The following is a 19,805-nucleotide window of genomic DNA, read 5'->3' as shown; positions in this document are numbered from 1 at the left end:
CCCGCAGATAGTCTTCGATTTGACATGCTTGAAGATGGAAAGGTGCGATTCCAAGCCCCTCAAGAAGTAGCAATCAATCATCCTCTCATGGGAAATACTGGTGGACCACTCTATTCCACGGAAGTGATCATGCCAAGTCCACTCTCGAGAATGCTCGGATTTGTTCAACTACCGCTCCTCGGTGAGGAGGACTATAAAACCTACACAGAGACGGCCGTTCCCTTGACTGCCTTGGCCCATTGGCAAGTGGGGGCTACTCCCATGACCGGTGGCTATGTGGAAATCACAGGTGACACAAAAGCACATCGTCTGTCAGGATTCGATACTGTGTACATTTACACCAACCTGGTCGAAGATCAAATTGTGGGCAATACAATGGCTCCCTTGCTGATCTACGTGCCTGTGTCAAAGAAGATGATGCAAGACAGTGTGGTGATTAAAAGCCCTCAGCACATTCACTACCTTGGGTTGCGTCATGGTTCCTTTGACGGTATTAAACTCTATATCATGGACGACACAGGGCGACCCGTGCCATTTCAAATGGGAAAAGCCATCGTGACACTTCACTTCAGACGCCGCTACTAACGCAGAAAACAACATGTTGGGACACGCAATGGCACACCAGATGAATCGAGGACAGTTTGGCCAGCGTGGGAGTGGTATCAAAGTATACAAAGGACGTTATCATCAACGTGGCAGTGGTCTTGGAGGTATCTTGAAGATGGCGTTGCCTTTCCTTAAATCTGCCGGAACATCGGTGCTCAAGATGGGTAAAAAGATCCTGCCTGGGTTGGTGAGTGATGTGGTTGGAGGCAAACGCAAATGGTCAGAGAGTTTGAAACATCGCGGCACAGCAGCCCTGATGGATGTCTTGGAGGAACGTGAGGACCCGAGACCCCCCAAAAGCCGTAAAGTCGTCCCAACCACCACCACCACCCCCACCCACCACAAACAGCGTAAAAGAAAAAGAAAAACGGTTTAAAGGTCAGTCCTCATCAGACTTTCAACCTGACCAGACGTCCTTCAAGGCAGAGAAAAGGGTGAAACATCCATCATCATGATGCGCCGAGATGCTTGCGAATGTTCAAAGGCCCAGTTGGATCTCTTTACTGTACCCCCTGTGTCCACCTCTGTGCAAGAGGGTCAGTGGATTCGCTATAGTCCCTTGGCACCACCCTCTGTAGCAGGACCACTCCAGTTTAACATTTCCAATCCCGTGAACGCTTACATTGATTTGAAACAGTGCTACCTGAGAGTATGTCTACGCGTGACGAAAGATGATGGCACGGATACCGTTCTAGCAGATAACCCCGTATCGACAGTCAACAATGTGATGCATTCCCTGTTTCGCGAAGTGCGGCTGCAAGTAGGACACAATCAGTTGGAGATCACACCCTCCATGGGCACTTACCCTTACAGAGCCTACTTGGAAACCCTTCTGAGTTATGGTACAGGAGCCAAAACATCTCACCTTCGATGTCCTGGATGGTTCACCGACGATGCTGGTAAAATGGACGTCTTCAATCCTGATGCAGATGCGAACACTAGAAACACAGGTGTCAGAACGCGACGCGATCTTATCGTACCCACCAAAGAAGTGGAACTTACAGGCCGTCTACACTGTGACCTGTTTCTACAAGACCGTTATCTACTGGATGGTGTCCCTATGAAACTGGAATTGCTACGAAGTCCCGATGAGTTCTTCTTCATCTGTGCTGCTGATGGTGCCTACAAACTAGCGCTGACCAAAGCCGAATTCTATGTGCGTCAGCTCAACATCGATCCTGCTGTCCGAGAAACACACGTGTCCAGTCTGAACGCTGGGGTGACTGCCAAGTATCCCCTTTCACGTGTGCATGTGACTGCCGATGACATCCCGAGAGGCGGTAGGGACTTTCACAAGGATCACCTCATCGGTGGCCAATTACCAAAACACGTGGTCCTGGGACTGGTGGACAATAGTGCCTACGTAGGAAGCAAAGAGAAGAATCCGTACAACTTCAAACACAATCATGTCACCATGATGAAGCTCAAAGTCAACGGCCAGGAAGTCCATGGCACGGAAATGAAAAGCGACTTCAGCAACAACAGCGCCAATTTGAAACAAGTCTACATGAATCTGTTCCGAAATACGGGGCAGCTATGGCGACCTGAGACCTGCGAACTGACTCCCAAGGCCTTTACTCAAGGTTACACCTTGTGGGTGGTGGATCTCACCCCAGACCTTGGCGCTGATGAAGGCATCAACTACCCTCGACACACTGGCAAGCTGGCTTTGGAAATCCAGTTTGGACAAGCTCTCGAGGACCCAGCCACCCTCATCTGCTATGAGGAATACGAAAATGTTCTGGAAATAGATCGTTTCCGGAATGCGATGATGGTATAAAAAGAGCAGCGACAGACGGTCATGCCACACTTTTTCTCCTCCTACAAGGAACCATGGATGAACCACTCGGGTTGAGCACCTTGGATTTAGAAGCCCTCGTGGCTGATGACGAACCACTTCATGCCATCTACCGGGGCACCCTGGCCAGAGATGACTTTGCCAGACTGGGATGGCAACAGGATGACCCCTTTTACCCCAAAGCCTACGTGATCAACACGGATTTAAGCGATCAACCTGGCACACACTGGGTGAGCATCTATCGTCCAGCTCCTGGATCCGTGGAAATGATGGATAGCTATGGACTGTATTCATTACCCCTGTTTAAAGAGACTTTGAATCGCATGGGTCAGATTCAACAACGATGGAATACACGCCCCTTACAACATGGATACAGCACGTTGTGTGGGGTGTACTGTCTCTACATGCTGACCTATCGCGTGCGTGGGTGGACTTTTAATCAAGTGTTAGATACGTTGGACTGGAAGGACACCACCATGAATGATGCCACGGTATTAGCATGGTTTCATACCAAAGTGTCTACCTCCGTTCCTGTGGATGAGATGCCTGCCTTTCGACTGAGTGCCCAGACGCGTACCCTACATCAAAAGAACCAACCTTTCTGCCCTTATTGACCTGACACTTGTTCACTGAACCTACGATCACCTGACTGTCAACATTCCTGATTGAGGAGTGTACATACGTTCACTGCGTTTTAGGAATGTACATACGTTCACTATCAAAGTGGCAAAAGTTCTTTTTTTCTTTTTCAAACTGTACATACGTTCACATACGTTCACATACGTGTACATACGTTCATGTTCACAAAAGTCACAGGGACGCCCCTAATCCTGTGACTTTTGTTTTGTTGTGTTGGTTCATGTGAGCGGGGGATTAAAAAAAGTTGAACCCATAGTCGTGTTGTGCGGTCTGTAGGATGAAGAAAAACAAAACAGGATCGCCATCTCTCCCGAAAGACAACTTTCCTCCTTTGCTTTGACGACCCTCCCACCCACACCATGAACCCGTCTCCTCCTCCTTTCCTCCCTCCCTCCCTTCACCACCACCATCACCACCACCACCACCCTCCCTCCCTCCCTCCCTCCCTTCACCACGTCTATGTTTAGAACAACAACAACAACCACAAACGATGTTTGACGCGCTTCTTTCCATGTCGATCCCGTTCACCTTTGACGTGCGCTTCTCCGGTTTTCCCCCTACTCCTCCCCCGGAAACGGAGGCAACGCCCTCTTGGAGGCGTGCGCCACCGGACACGGAAGCGCCACCCTCTTGGAGGCGCGCGCCTCCGGACACGGAAGCGACGCCCTCTTGGAGGCGCGCGCCTCCGGACACGGAAGCGACGCCCTCTTGGAGGCGCACGCCACCGGACACGGAAGCGACGCCCTCTTGGAGGCGCACGCCACCGGAAACGGAAGCGACGCCATCTTGGATGCGCACGCGCAGAGTCCCATCATGCACTGCGCAGGTCACGTGACCGGAAACGGATGTGCCGCCATCTTGGTTCCAGAATCCTGAGTGGTTCCAGAATCCTGAGGGGTTCCAGACCGAAGTACTTAACTACTTAAGTGAGTCGTACCCTCAGCCTCAACGCACACATTTAGGTCAACTCAGTCCACATTTTTTCAGACTTAAAGGGCAAGTTCACACGGAAATGAACCATTTTTTCTTGTACTTTTTCCACATCAAATGTGTTAACATAGAAGTGTCATTGACAAAAATATAAAAACATCATATTTAATTAACATATTTTTTGCACTAAAACGATTTATATTTTTCACATTTACCAAGTGTTCTATTTCCATAACAAAAACACCATGGCTTATGCCCCTTGCAATATGACGTCATTGGTGCCAATTGATAAACATTATGACGTCATCATGCTTTGTTAGAGCCGCTTCACGTGGTGTAGGTACAGTTTTGTGATTCTAGCATCTCAGATGCCAGCCAGAATTGTGTTATGCTGAGTCACCAATGCGCCGGAGTGTGTCGTAGACCATGTTGTTTTACCGCAAACTGGTCCTTGATATCTTTTGCGTTGAGAATAGACAGGGACCCAGTTGAATTGGCACCAATTACGTCATAATCTAAGGGGGATAACTCAGGCCTATTTCGCTCGTTCAACGAAGGCCTCATAACGGCATATCACTTTCACACTATTGTGAGCTTCCTACTTTCACTGTGAAAAAAAATTAGTGTATATTTTCAAACACAGATACTAACTAATTCTAAAATTGCGTTTTGTTTAGAAAAAGAAAAAAAGTGATTTTTGCGTGTACACTTCCCCTTTAAGTTTGTGGAAAGCGAAATGTGACGATGCACCGTCAGTATGTCACATTACTCACACACGGTAGAGTACATCCCATGTAGTTCCGTACTCGTTTCAATGAAGAATCAAAGTCCGGGGTCTCGTGGACCACAAATAACTTGATAATTGTTGTTTGTTATATGTCTGATACCAACATTTTAACTAATGCTGTGTAAGGAATTATGTTCGTGCGTAAATGCAAGAAGGTAAATAGGAGAAAATATTAAAGGAAATGTTTATAGTCAGTAATGTTAAACCTGATCTGAACTTCAGGTAAATCTGATACCGTCATAGTAAGCATTGTCCTACAGTTCTGAAGTTACATTTGACTTCACCAACTGTATAGTGATGTTTCTAATGTGTTGTTTCAGCCTCCCAGAACAACACTGTTGCCCGTGTCGGGGAAAGAGTCCACATGTCCTGGAGTGTACTTCCAGCTGTCCCGGAGTTTGAGATTGTGTCTGTCAGACCTAATGGAAAGCTCAGGCCTGATCATTCCATGGTCCTGTTCGATGTGGAGGACTATACACATGTGTTTACATATATCAACACACATACCGAGAACGGGACAAGAATTCAGCTGAGTGTCACTCCATCCCTGCAAGGAAGGATGGTGGTCAGTCTCCTCTTCCACAGTGTCGACGTGCAGGACGCCGGAGTGTACCAGTGTGTTACCTACGACAGTGACAGGTCTGCTAACACGTGGACTCAGCTTCTCATTGTACTGCGTAAGTATCGAGATAATCTGAGTATGATCAGTTCATCTCCCAAATAGACTATTCCATATTGGACGCTCGTTTTTGTGACACAATGAAAGGAATATTTTACCTGACTTGTAAATGATGCAAGGGTAAATTCATCCACACCTAAAGATGAGTTTTCCATTATCAGTTCAGGACTTTAGTTGAAGAGATTGTTTTCAAGGAAGGCGCTGTGGGGACATGATAGGATAGCGAGTAGTGCACTAGAAATGGCATTTATACTTCGAACACGTGTGTGTGGCAAACTGTAACATCGATGAGACATAATACAAGTGATAAGTGAGGATGGGCTAACTGTGACTGCTATCTTTTGTCAACAACCACATCTATCACAGAGAGTGATTTGTATTACGGATATGGATATGGGCATTTGCTGAGGAAAATAACAAACATGACTGGGGCTAATAAACAGCGCTTGGTAAGGTGAGGTAAAATAGAGATTAAAGTCGCGTTAAAAATTATTGCATTGACATAGCGACGTGCATGTGTGTGTGTGTGTGTGTGTGTGTGTGTGTGTGTGTGTGTGTGTGTGTGTGTGTGTGTGTGTGTGTGTGTGTGTGTGTGTGTGTGTGTGTGTGTGTGTGTGTGTGTGTGTGTGTGCGTGTGGCTGCTTGTGCTAGTCTGGGCTAATGCCAGTTTTATAGCCCACTGAGAAACCTTTCGACATATTTAACATGGGTACTCCACTTACATACAGTATACTGACTCCGAGCCGACCAGTCTTTTTTCTATTGATGCCGAGCGCCAGGCAGGGTAACATCTTTTAACGTCTTTTGGTCTGACGCGTCCGGGGATCAAACCACCGACCTTCCGTTCTCCGGACAGACGCTTTATCCACTAGTCCACAGAGGCGGTAAACAGTACTTGGACATTAATTTGTGAATTCAGTATTTATTCCCTATGTAGTTATTGACTCTCGCAGAAATGGATAGAAAATCACATATATGATCTTAAGATGTTTGTTATTTAACGCAAAATTCCAGTTATAAGACGGCGGTCTGTATATAATCGTGTCTGGAACAGACAATCCAGTGACTGACATCATGAGCATCGATCTACGTAAGACGGGTACGATGACATGCATCAACCAAGTCACCTCAATTCAAACCCGGATCTTCCAGGGGGGATTGTTACAGACACATTGACTGATTCGAATAAATATTCCAGGCCAGCTAACAATGTGAAAAGTGGGTTTGAGTCCCGACGAAGTGTGTGTACACATTCTTTACCTTAAGGTTCTCTTTTAAGTCATACAGTGAGTCGACCATTATTAGATAGTTCTCTTTCACACTGTTCTCAGAGAAACCATCACAACCGAACATCAGCACGACATCTGCCGACCCTGTATCAGGTGGTCCTGTGACGCTGACCTGCACCTCCACCTCCCGGAGTCTTCCTCTAGACCGGTCTCTGTACCCGTATACCCTGAACACGTCCTACACCTGGAGGAGAAACAACAGGAGGATGGAGAGCGGAGTACACGTGGAAGGGGGCAGTCCTGACTACAGACAACGTCATCAAGGGGGACAAGGGTGTCTACACGTGTCAGTCTGAAGAAGAGGGCGTCCTGTCCGACTGGAGTCAGGGATACACTCCGAATGTTCTGTGTGAGTCGAATTTAGTTTGTGTGGAACTGATATTAAAAGCATCGTGTACAGAAGGTGCATGTTTGTATATAATGCATATCGTTTATGCTATTGTTTAATATTGTTTTTCATTGTGTAAAATGTCTGGATATACGGAACTACATGGTACCGTGTACAGGTAGACTTTTAGGTAACATGTACACTGTGAAATCCCTTTCTTGTTCACTTTCAATGGTACAGTGACCTTTGTGAGTACGTACATGGCATTGTATTCACACTCTCTACTTTAGATGACAGTCATTATACAATTAATGGATGATTTTAGCCCACCTGACGGAAAGTCAAATGGGCATATTGCGTGATTAGTTGTCCGCCCGTCCATCAGTATCATTTGCATATTCAACATTACTTCTGACCTACAAGGCTACAATGATCTTAGTTTTTATATTTCTACAGTGCCCTGGGACTCCGATCTGATGTAACACATGGCCACATAACACATTTAAGGTTATTAATCGTCCCTCTTCTTTCAAAATGTATTGCAATTTGGCCTGGGTGTATAGTCAGTAATGGGGCCTAACATATGTGTTCAATGTACTGTGATCTTATGAATTTTGTGTTAAAAGTAAAATACTTTCACGGGCAACCAAAATCAAAGTAGGAGCAACACTAACAAAAATTAGGTATTTCGCGAAAGGTTGCCATGGAAACTTGAAGCTTGAATAAAAAAATGGTTCGAGGAACATTAAAAGAGGCTGTCGGTAGGATGGTCAGGACATGTTGTCACCGTACATTGCTTTTGGATACAGCGGGACAGCGTTTTTGCTGACAATTTCGTTGACTTGTATGTTATTTACCCCATGGTTGATCAAAGTAAAAACCGTAATTTGCTTCGGCCATCCTGGCAAGGGTTAGGGACGACAACGCTCTAAAGTTGGGTTCATTCTTGTGGCGGACTACTTATGGTGCATGACCTTGTGACCCCCAACACTAGCGATACTGACTTTTACACTTGAAAGACCAGCGATATCCAAGCTTTATGACGGCGGCTATGGCTGTGTGGCCATCAGTTATGTAAGGAAAATGATTACATTATTTATGTTATTCAGATGGACCAGACACGGTACAGTTTAACGACAGAAGAGACAACGTGTCTGCAGTAGAAGGTGACCCACTCACAGTGAGATGTTCTGCTGACTGTAACCCCGCCTGCACTGTGACCTGGTGGGACACATCCAGACAGAGGGTGATCACGGGACAGAGGGAGGCTGAGTTGTATATACCAGCTGTAGACAGATCTGTGTCTGGACAGTACATCTGTCACGTCAACAACAGATATGGGAATACATCACGGAACCTGACGCTGGACGTTTTCTGTAAGACTTCTACAACATTAGCGACAGACTTTAGTAACAGAATCAGTGGCATACAAACATTTATTTATATCATCTCAGCTGGCGTAAACGCTGTTGTTGCGAAATTTCAGAGTTATTATTGAAACGAGTATGTCATTAATGCATTATTTAAATTACCATGTGACACATAAATATTCAACCTTATTTCGTGTGAAACATAGCTTATTCAGTATAAGGCTACCGATAAGCACAACAAGAAAAAACACCACACCTGGCAAAACATGTGCAGATACAGAATAGCTCTGGTATGATATATTCCGAGGATCAGCCGTTCTCATTGTACCACCCACCCCCATTCATTTAACAATATGGATCAAGCGCCGAACACACACACACACACACACACACACACACACACACACACACACACACACACACACACACACACACACACACACACACACACACACACACACACACACACACACACACACACACACACACACACACACACACACACACACACACACACACACACACACACACACACGATCCTAGAAGTTATCTCTCCTAAGCAAAATAAGATTAGAAACATAATAAACAGCGAGTATTGTATTTTGAATGTTCCAGCACGAGAGGTTACTGGAGTTGTCGTCGCTTCGACCATCCCTGTGGGTGCTGTCTGTTCTGTCCTGATCGTCGTCACAGCTGTGATCGTCATATTTCTTGCTCGTAGAAAACAGAAACGTGAAGGTAATATTGTGTGGTGTGAGTGTGAATGAGCACAATGTGAGAGTAACATTAAATATTCTACCATAATATTTTAGAATCCTGCATTCTGATTGGCCCCCAGCAGTATTGGATCCACTTTAGGCCATGAAGATCATATTACCGCGAACAAAATATTCAGAAGCACTTTTGGGGAAAACCCGCCCGTTTGGCAATTTCAAATATGGATCTCACTTCATTAACGTTGCTAAATAACGTGTTGCGGTTTCTACATTATGACCAGTTAATGTGGCAGTATATTTCAGGAGACACACGTTAAAACAAATATTTAGAGAGTGCAAAGAGTTATCGCGTTCGGTTTCGAATATATGTTACAAGTTTCAAATCTACGTTCGGAAAGCTCTATATCCATCACTCTAGGTTTATCTTCTTAATGAATACATGAATCAACTTGTTGTTTGCACATCCACCAGGCATTGTTGGCTGTTGCTCACATTAGTGACCATTGATCAAGATATTAGAAACCGCCCTTCAGTTTCGTTAACTGCGAATGAGTCCTGTTTTCAGCTGATCGTTTTATGTCAACAAAACAATTATTTTTCCTGACCTAAAATTGTAAATTGTACAAGATATTCTGGGTTTAAAATTCTTCCTGGAGTTTAATGTAATCACGGTATGTGGTGTGTACAACTAAGTGTTTGTGTCATCACGCGGGAATAGTTCGAGTCTCAATATTAAAGTAGAATCAATAAAAAAAAAATGATCAATACGATAGACGCGAAACAATGACGGCATTGTTGTTTTCACTATTTAATGCTGTGTAAGGTTGTTGTTGTTGTTATTGTTGGTGTTGTTAACCACAGTGTCATACCATTAGAACAACATGAAAATGACGGTTTTGGTGAGGGTAGTGTGTGTCTGGTTTGGGAGGGGGATTGTAAAGATCATCATTGTTATTAATATTACTGGGTTTAATCAGTTATTTAGGTATCTTCCTTGTCGTTGACTTTGAATAAACGAAAAGACGGCTATGCTTCCCTGTCCTTGATATTCAAAACCAAGTTGTGTGAGGACAGTGAGTCTGACACCAGCGTTTAAGGAAGAGTATTACCGCTGAGATTATGCATAACCTTTCACTCTCGTAAATACAGTAGGTCAGACGCGATGTTAAGAATGGAATAAAATAAATATATATTATCATTTCACAGGTACACAATGAAATAAGTAATAAGCCTATCATCTATTTATCTTGAAATATGTATCCATAATTATCTAAAGACATGTCTAACTTTCAGAGAGGGGATACATTCATAACTGGTGAGTACATGCTGTCCATCATGTCACTAACCTTGCATAGTCAGATGAATAAAACTGTATATATACAGTTAAACTGATAGTGTATCACAGATTATCTGATGACTAGTTTGCCTTGATTAGTTCCTTCTGCTTTAATCATTTTGAATTCCTTTCCCTCAGCGTGGTCACATATACCCGGGACGAGGAAACAGATGGAAGCTACCAGGAAATAGAAGGTTGGTGTCGTAAATAATAATTAGTCATTCAACGCCATTGCAATTATATCGGATTACGCTTCTTAAATATTACAGGGTATTCGCGAATCATTTAATCAATAATGTAATCAACCGTTGCTTGAAAACAGTTCGTATTCTTTGATTTGGATAACTTTTAATGGACATACTGTTAAGTCATAACTTATCACTAATATTAATTTGTTTTTGTCATCAAGTTGTGACTTCTGAGAAATGTTAAGCACTGATTGACCTTTTACAATCATAAGCCACACTGGCTCTTTTACCCCAGTGCAGCTTTATTTAAACTTCTTTATCGCGAAAGAGGAAACGAGTCACATATCACAGCATACGTCAACCTATTTATCATTAGTTTAAAGGTATGCAATGACAAGGAGTCATCTGTTATTCATCTTGCATTTTGTATACATAATTACCTGCCCAACGTTATAATTTTCAGAGGGAGGATCCATTCACAATCGGTGAGTATCTGCCATCGATCTTCAAGTGAAATGAATAAAAAGTTACTCTGATATGGCCTTGCGTGGCCATAACGGCGAAACTCTCTAACAAGCTGTTTAACACATTGTAACTTGAAAATGTATCACAGCTTATCTGAAGGCTAACTTGTCTCTTATTTCAATCTTTTTTAATATTCATTGTCACCAGCGTGGTCTCATTTGCCCGGGATGAGGACAAAGATGGGAGCTACCAGGAGATAGAAGGTTGGTGTCTTTAGGTTGTCTACCGGTTTGATGGTGTAATGACCAGGGCCCACTTGCAAAAAGCGATCTTAGCGCTAAAATGATCGTACCTCCCATACTTTAAGATAGGCTTACGATAGTCTTAGCGGTAAGAATGCTTTGTGCAAGTGGGCCCTGATCTAACGACTTATTATAAGTCAACCTGTCTCCCGTCTAAAGCCGAAATGCAAAGACCAGGGCCCACTTGCACAAAGGGATCTTACCGCTAAGATGATCTTAACTACCATACTTTAACATTGGCTTACACTAGTCATAGCAGTAAGATCGTTTTGTGCAAATGGCCCCAGGAGTCAAATCATCAAGGATGGCATACTGTAAAAAACGAGAGGAAAATAATTATCATTTGCTTAACGGTATTCATGGAATGCCACTGGACATTAAATAGTTAGGGAAACACATTAACGGGTAAAAACAAAAATTGTTTCATATAAAGTTCACTGAAAATTAATTTATTCTGAATTTAAATAATGCATCTTTCAATACATATCCATGAAGACATCTCATTGACTTTGATGTCGTGATTCACAATTGCACATGAATTTTCATGCACGGCGCACAATTGGGATATTCGTTGGGAGCATGATACTCCCACACGTGTTATTTAATGTAAACAGTTCACAATGAATGTTTAGCTGTGAGGTGCTCATAAAATTAACGTCCACGTGCCGTGGGTAAGCCGCGAACAAGAATGGCGCAAAAAAGTTTGAAGAAACTTATATGTTCACTGAAACACAATATCATATCTATTGATAATGTCACGTGTGACTTCACGTCAACAAAACAAGCAATTCGGTTTGTGTATCGACGGAATCGATACCAAACTGACACATGAACATCTCGGACAATTCTTTGGTTTTGTTAAATTAGTGCGCAGCCGGTTCAGGAAGCACAATCTTTGCTTGACATTAGGAACAACATCCCTAGGCTGTATTCAATCATCTGGCGTCTTCAAGGCGTCGTCGCTGCCTCGCATGCATCAACGCAAATGGTGGTCACACCCCGTTGTTAATTGAGTGTTTCTTTCAAGGCTTGTTTCTCTGTCTCTTTTTCCCAATTATGGGTTTTGTGAATGAATTTGTTATGATAAAAAATTGGTCAGACGAATGTCCAAACCATATTACATTTTTAATTACGCAACATTTACATCACTTCATATGAAGCACAGTTATTTTCCCCGTTAGTAAACGTATATGCGAACGTTCTTATCTATTTGTGAAAGGGTGTTATTGATGTAACTGTTCCGCACTTTAGGTAAATATATTTAAACAAATGATTTATTATACTTTTATGCAAAATGATTATCTGATTACCTAAAATGCACACACATCCCTTGATTATTCATTTGGATGTTTAGATCAAGCAATAACAATTATACAATAACTATCATAAAATAGGTTAAATAGTCTTCAAATATCCGCAGACATCCCGAAGTCATATCATGTTATTTTAAAAACCATAATTTGATCTCTTGATGACACCTTTAAACATATAAGTGAGCCATCGTGAATCATTACTTGGGTTATGTAATACGCCATGTTCGAGAAACGGATAGTTGTATTGGTCATACGCATTGTCATTTCATACGACATTAATCCCTAATGTTTGAGACATGTCACTGCACGGTAGATATTTTCCTGTGAAGTATCATATTGACTATACATGTGTGTAACTTTTGTCTTACACCAGAAGAGGTCAACGTAGACGACATCGCCCCTCTTGTAGCTGTCTACACTGTCATGCTCACGGCTGTGGCAGTTGTGGTGGCAGCAGTTGCTATTCTTGTCTGCAAGGACGTAAAAGGTAAGGAAACAAATTACTCTCTTACAATTCAATCAACCTTAAGTTAACCTTTTGTCAAGTATCTAGAAACGCTGAAGTCTTGTTTTGTCAGTGTTGTCTTTTTTGGGTGAAAATATATATTTTGCGCGAAGTTTCATTCGTTAAAGAATTTGACACGTACAACGTTTCTTTACTTTCAGATGGTCACAGCAGAAGGTACATACATTTTGTATTGTTGCAAGTGAAATATTGGAGTTGTATGTTATAGATAGGTCTCGGGGTAACTTCATATCGTTGGTAAAAACCCACCGATATTTCTCCTGTTTCTATTTAATGTGTGAAGCAACATACTTTAAGTCACCTGAGACAATAATAATACAATAGTTAAATGAAACAATAGCTGTATTTTTATTTGTATCTTGTGATGGTAATTACTCAAGTGAATGTATGCTATGTATGTTTTTTACAGAAGGGTGGGAAAATGTTAAAGTTGTGTTTGTTTTAAGACGGTTTTCCTTCATATAACAGGTTGTATTGCCAGCCGCATTTAAACAACATACATGTATCCTTCACTGTCTGTGCAAGTCAATTTCATATGTAAGGTACAATTTGTGATATAAGTTTTATGTTGTAATTATAGATGTGGTGAATATCTCACTGTTGTGGGGGAGAGACTATCCTGTGACATCAGTGATGCACCGTACGCTTCCATCAATGAGGAGGATGCCTTATCCTTGCATGATCATGAGCGACTACTGAGGGAACAGTTTCACAACTACAGGTCTCTCAACCCTTCGGCTTCCTCCACGGAGGACCACCGTACAAGGTGCAGCCTTATGTGAGGGAACAGTTTCCCATCTACACGTGTCTCAACCCTTCAGATTCCTCTACACACATCCACAGTACAAGGTGTAGCCTAATGTGAGGGTTCAGTTCCACATCCACACGTCTGTCCATCCTTCGGCTTCCTCTACAGAAGACCACAGTACAAGGTGTAGCCTAATGTGAGGGAACAGTTCCACATCCACACGTCTGTCCATCCTTCAGCTTCCTCTACAGAAGACCACAGTACAAGGTGTAGCCTAATGTGAGGGAACAGTTCCACATCCACACGTCTGTCCATCCTTCAGCTTCCTCTACAGAAGACCACAGTACAAGGTGTAGCCTAATGTGAGGGAACAGTTCCACATCCACACGTCTGTCCATCCTTCAGCTTCCTCTACAGAAGACCACAGTACAAGGTGTAGCCTAATGTGAGGGAACAGTTCCACATCCACACGTCTGTCCATCCTTCAGCTTCCTCTACAGAAGACCACAGTACAAGGTGTAGCCTAATGTGAGGGAACAGTTCCACATCAACACGTCTGTCCATCCTTCAGCTTCCTCTACAGAAGACCACAGTACCAGGTACAGCTTCATGTGAGGGAACAGCCAAAGGGAAACGTTTACCCCGATGTGCGATGCAAGGAAAGCTTGAGGCCCTGACGTGTCATATGCATTGTTTCGATATATCAAGTGGAGGATCACACTGACATTAACATGTATGAAATATTATTGCTTTTAACAGTTTTATAGAACATACAGTAGCTTGTGGCAGTTGCAGACCTCCAAACATGGTTCTTCTTTTCAACGGTTTTATATTGATTATGTTTGTTTAAAAGTGTACATATTGGTGCTGCTAGTTCTTTTATGCCTTCATTGTTGTAATTGTCGTCTGTGGTCATTACTGTGTTTGTTTTCATTTATTATTTGGCATCGTTTACTATGTGAGGGTCTCTGGAAGCCTTCTATGATTTATTTTTAACCAATAATCCGGTTTAATTTATTTCTATAGGTTTGGTATTGTCTTACTGTAAATAGTTCCACACTGATATCCTTGTTTTATCCTTGATGATAAATATTTGCTTTTATTGTGCCAGTTTTCGTTTCCTCCGAAATTGACTGCTTTTTAAAAAGGAAATGGGTAAAATGGATCATAAATACAAATTCAGAACAGGGTTATTAAATAATTCCAGTTCAAAGGTTTCTTTTTCAAGTACTGAATTTGAAATATCGACATTAACTTCTGATGATGTCATTGCTGTTTACAAGGAAATCTGTGCGAAGAAGGAATATGCAACATTGTAATCTTTATTGCAAATTGTATCACATTATCATTTCACGTTTTGGATGGTACATGGGTATGTCATATATTAATCTAATTTGTAGACTTTGAATAGTCACTTCAGTGGAAATACTAACATTATAAGCTGACAGTAAAAAAACGTGTACATTAATAATTGTTTCAAGCGTTTGTTGATGATATATGTTCGTGTCAGTTCTGATTGTACTATTCACACACATGACAGTTTGTGAACTTTCACAACATAAACAAAATAACAGGACATTGAAATTGAGATCGAAATTATCATTCATGGTCTTTCCGTTAATGTATTAATACTTCAACTGATACAAAGAGATAAATGAATGTATTTTAAAGCTTTCTTATTTCGTTTCTATTTCCTTCTGACGTACGCTTCTGACAGTTCACAATTATAGTGAGGACATGCTCTTTGTATTTATGATACTGATATTGCCTATTTTAAGACGTTTATAACAGAACTTGTGAAATAAATCACTTGAATGTCACAATTATATGTCCAATGCATTCCAAGAAAGAAAGTTAGGATTGAATCGCTTTAGCCATCATGAATACGCAGTAATTGGCAACCTTCAATTTGTTCGACACACTATAAATCAGTTATAGTGATTCATCTATGATAACATCCTGGATTTGAACCAGGAATTTGAAGGTAGGCAGCTTAGGATCGCAGCTGACGATTTGCGACTCGTATTCTTCAATTTGAGGAACAAACGAATATACAGTAAATTTCTTTATAGCATCTGTGTCGATAGACTGATAATCAATGTTTAATCAACTGATCTTGCCTTATTGCAATATTTGTAGGGAAAATAACGCAAGTCAATAGTGGCTATCTGCAAAACAAGGACAAAACTAAGTTTGCAGGAAAGATTGTCTTACCTGACACGCAAATAAGGATAGCTTCCATCGATACAACTGTTAGACGCACATACTGCTATTTTCAATCGATACACATGCACACGCACACACGCACGCACGCACGCACACACACACATTGTCATCTTCCTTCGACACAAGATGCGGTTGTGTAAGCCGTGTGGTTTAAGCAATTGCTTGTCATACCAAACGCCCTGGTTCTATACCCCACAAGAGTACAATGAGAGTGTAATTTATTCAGCTTGTATTTGTGTATGTTTTGCCGCTTTTCAAAACTCAGGCGTCTGTACCATGTGATGTACTTGAGTAACATTAGGAGCAAGATTAGAATGTGCTCAGTTTACCAAAATATATATCAGAGAAAAGTAATTGTTCATTCAAGTCTTTTGTCTCTGGCTCACGGTTTCATACCTGGACCCCTAGACACAAGTCAGTACAGTACTAGAACACACAATGTGATCCATGTGTATCAACTTCAACATTCATGATGTTTAATTATGTTGAAGTTGACTTGTCTGCAATTTAATCTTAGCTGTTCATCTTTCAACTTTTGTTTTATGTGTATAACCCTTTTTCTCATGCTAGAGCACGGTGACGGTGATGTAATGTGTTTCAGTTTCTATTTAGTGGGGGCCACGGATGGCCCACTCGTCTAAGGCGCCGCGATTCGCTGTGCAGAATTGCGTCCCTTGAGTAAAACCAGAAACCTTTGATTGTGGGATCGAATCCTGGTTCGAATCGATTATATGTCTAGGTTTGTCATCCCCGTTACCAATGCCCGTGGGTTTCACCGAAGTCTTAAATGTCTGAGATCTGCATCACTTCGGGCTTTCCTACAACATTAAGCTGACACGCTGTGATACAACTGGAATATTGTCAAAAGCGGTGTTAAACCCAACTCACTCACTTCCTCACGAAACATTGAACACGTTCAAATTGATTATATTATAAAGACATACTGCACCCATCCTCAAAACACCAGAAAACACATCTACAATTGCGACGTTTAACCCAACTCACTCACTCATTCAATTTAGTGTGCAATTATAGTTTAATGCAGAAATGGGTGAGTAAGTGATTATGGTTTTACACCGTTTTTAGCAATACTCCAGCAATATCAAGTCGGGGGACACCGGAAATGGGCTTCACACACTGTACCCATGTCGGGAGCCGATCCCGGTCTTCTGCGTGACGAGCGAACGCTTTAACCACTAGGCCACCCGACCACCCTAAATGTAGAAAAGTCATTATCTACTCGTGTGTTTTTGATAACTATGGCAGTCACGGTAAAACCATGTGAAAGCTCAGTCATGTGTACTCATGTATTTTACACATAGAGAGTTGACCTTAATACAATGTAAAGCTTCCATTTCATAAGCTCACAAAAATGCACCAGATGATAAACACGAGGAAGCCTCTCAACAAACGTGACACATGTTGTAGTCAAAATAGAAATAACATATAAAATAGTTCATACTTCCTTGTATTGACTATGTGAGCTGATTGGTGACAAGATCAAATGCGAAGTTTGTTCAATGTTCCCGTTTACCCAAACATATGTATCCCATTATACCGGTTAGCCCTGATATGGTTTTGTCAAAGAAGGAGGACATAAGGTTTGCTTTATACAACAGCCTTACGTGACATAAGGTGTAGTATCACAACTCTTCATAATAAACAGAAACATGTCTTGAATAAACATATAATTTATTCACACAGACATCCTCGAGTCGTTCACACACTTTAAACATGGCCGCCGAGTGACGCGTTCACTTACTGTTAGGGATTTAACATGCGCTTTCCATTATGCGTATTTTGCACACAGGTGACACGTTCGGGCATGTTCTCTGTATTTAGTAGAGAGAGCTTTATACTCAAACCCCTGAGTCAGCACGAGATAGTTGCTGACTTGGTTGATGCATGTCATCGTATCCCAATTGCGTGGATCGATACTTACGATGTCAATCACTGGATTGTCTGGTCCAGATTCGATTATTTACAGACCTCCGTCATATAGCTGGAATATTGTTGAGTGCGGCGTTAAACAACAAACAAACAAACAAACACTAAATTCTATATAGCATCTGTCTCGATAGTCGCAAGTCAAATATCTAACGGCTAACTACATGTTACCTTGGCTAAAAGACACAAAGATTTCCCTGTTGCCCTAACATGCCTAACCCAGGTGCCATCTCGCGTGACAGTCCTAAACAGTAATGACCAGTGTACTGTACTGTGTAAAGTACTGTTTACCAGGTTTAGTAGCAGAGTGACCGCCTCCGTGGTCTGGTGGTAGAGCGTCCGCCTGGAGAGGGGAAGGTCCGGGGTTCGATCCCTGACCGCGTAATACCAAAAAGACGTTAAAAGATGGTATTTGTTGTTACCCTGTCTGACACTCGGCATTAAGGGGCTAAAACAAGGACTGGTCGGCTCGGAGTCAGTATACTGTGTCTGAGTGGGGTATTCGTGTTAAACTGCGGCATGGTATCGAATGGATTGCGTACCCCTTTGATAAGTGTAAATGTAGGAATATATGAAAATATGTGGTGTTTGTTTCATTACTCTCGTTTTACCCCAGTGGGTGTCTGGCGTCACTGTTTCACCGGAAATATTTCGCCGAGGCTAAATGCCCCTGAACAAAATGTTCATATCATTCATACTAAAATGAATAGGGAAGCCGAAAGTTTAACGTATGTACACTTGACCTTGATTACCGAATAAATAAGGCTTCAATCAGGAAACTAGAGGGAGAGTAGGGCGGATTTTCCAAGGTTTAACGTCATACCCACAGAGTCAAATAAGATGAGAAAATGAGGAAGTTACACTTTCAATTTTCAAAGTCAAAAGCATTCCTTTCTAATGACCTCGCACGACGCCACGTGTGTTGTACTGATGGTCGCCTCAAATACAGATAAACTTACTGTATTGGTTCTCCATGTGAACTCTCTATAATTAGACCCGTGAAGATCCAGGGTAGAATAGGTCTTCAGCAACCTATGCTTGCTATAAAAGGCGACTGTGCTTGTCGAAGAGGCGACTAACAGGATCGGGTGGTCAGGCTTGCTGACTTCGTTGATGCATGTCATCGTATCCCAATTGCGTAGATCGATGCTCATGATATCAATCCTGGATTGTCTGGTCCAGACTTGATTATTTACAGACCGCCGTCATATAGCTGGAATATTGCCGAGTGCAGTTTTAAACAACAAATCAACCAACCAACTTAAATATAATGATTAAGTTTACACATCACATATCAGTGAAACTTTGTATCTAAAATTAATCCGAGTGTTGAACAGACATATGGTTTCATTCAAACCTCCTGTTTCAAATATACACTCACAACAAAACGGACAACTGATGATGACGCAGAGAAAATGGACAGTTCCTGGGATGAATGTATCTCGAGGAATGCCTACATGTACCATTAACAAATCCCACAACAAAATGACAAGAAAATATTGATATTGTTTACATTCCGTTACATTCGGTTGATATAAAACAATGTAGACTTATTCAATCAGAAAGATAACGTTTTGATTATATGTGTTTCTCTTTCCTTCTTCTTGCATAC

General features: G+C 42.0%; 1 protein-coding gene and 1 pseudogene across 1 annotated transcript; both read left to right on the top strand.

Annotated features, from left to right (window-relative positions):
* The first annotated feature begins 721 nt into the window (after positions 1-721).
* On the top strand, positions 722-2,386 carry LOC139457418 (uncharacterized protein F54H12.2-like). Its single transcript, XM_071238818.1, has 2 exons — positions 722-908; positions 1,017-2,386. Exons 1-2 carry the CDS (start codon positions 722-724, stop codon positions 2,384-2,386), a joined length of 1,557 nt encoding a protein of 518 aa, XP_071094919.1.
* A 53-nt stretch (positions 2,387-2,439) lies between these two features.
* LOC139457417 (uncharacterized) lies at positions 2,440-14,054 on the top strand (annotated as a pseudogene).
* The last annotated feature ends 5,751 nt before the right edge of the window (positions 14,055-19,805 follow it).

Source organism: Haliotis cracherodii, unplaced genomic scaffold (assembly GCF_022045235.1).
Source record: "Haliotis cracherodii isolate W230 unplaced genomic scaffold, xgHalCrac1.p SCAF_12, whole genome shotgun sequence".
Taxonomy (NCBI): Eukaryota; Metazoa; Mollusca; class Gastropoda; order Lepetellida; family Haliotidae; genus Haliotis; species Haliotis cracherodii.
This window is presented reverse-complemented; position numbering and strand designations above follow the sequence as displayed.

Bases quoted from the DNA above. Each gene is read 5' to 3' on its own strand.
- LOC139457418 (XM_071238818.1), top strand. From the start codon at position 722: ATGGCGTTGCCTTTCCTTAAATCTGCCGGAACATCGGTGCTCAAGATG. The intron at 909-1,016 runs GTAAAGTCGTCC...CAACCTGACCAG, and splicing joins CCCGAGACCCCCCAAAAGCC to ACGTCCTTCAAGGCAGAGAA.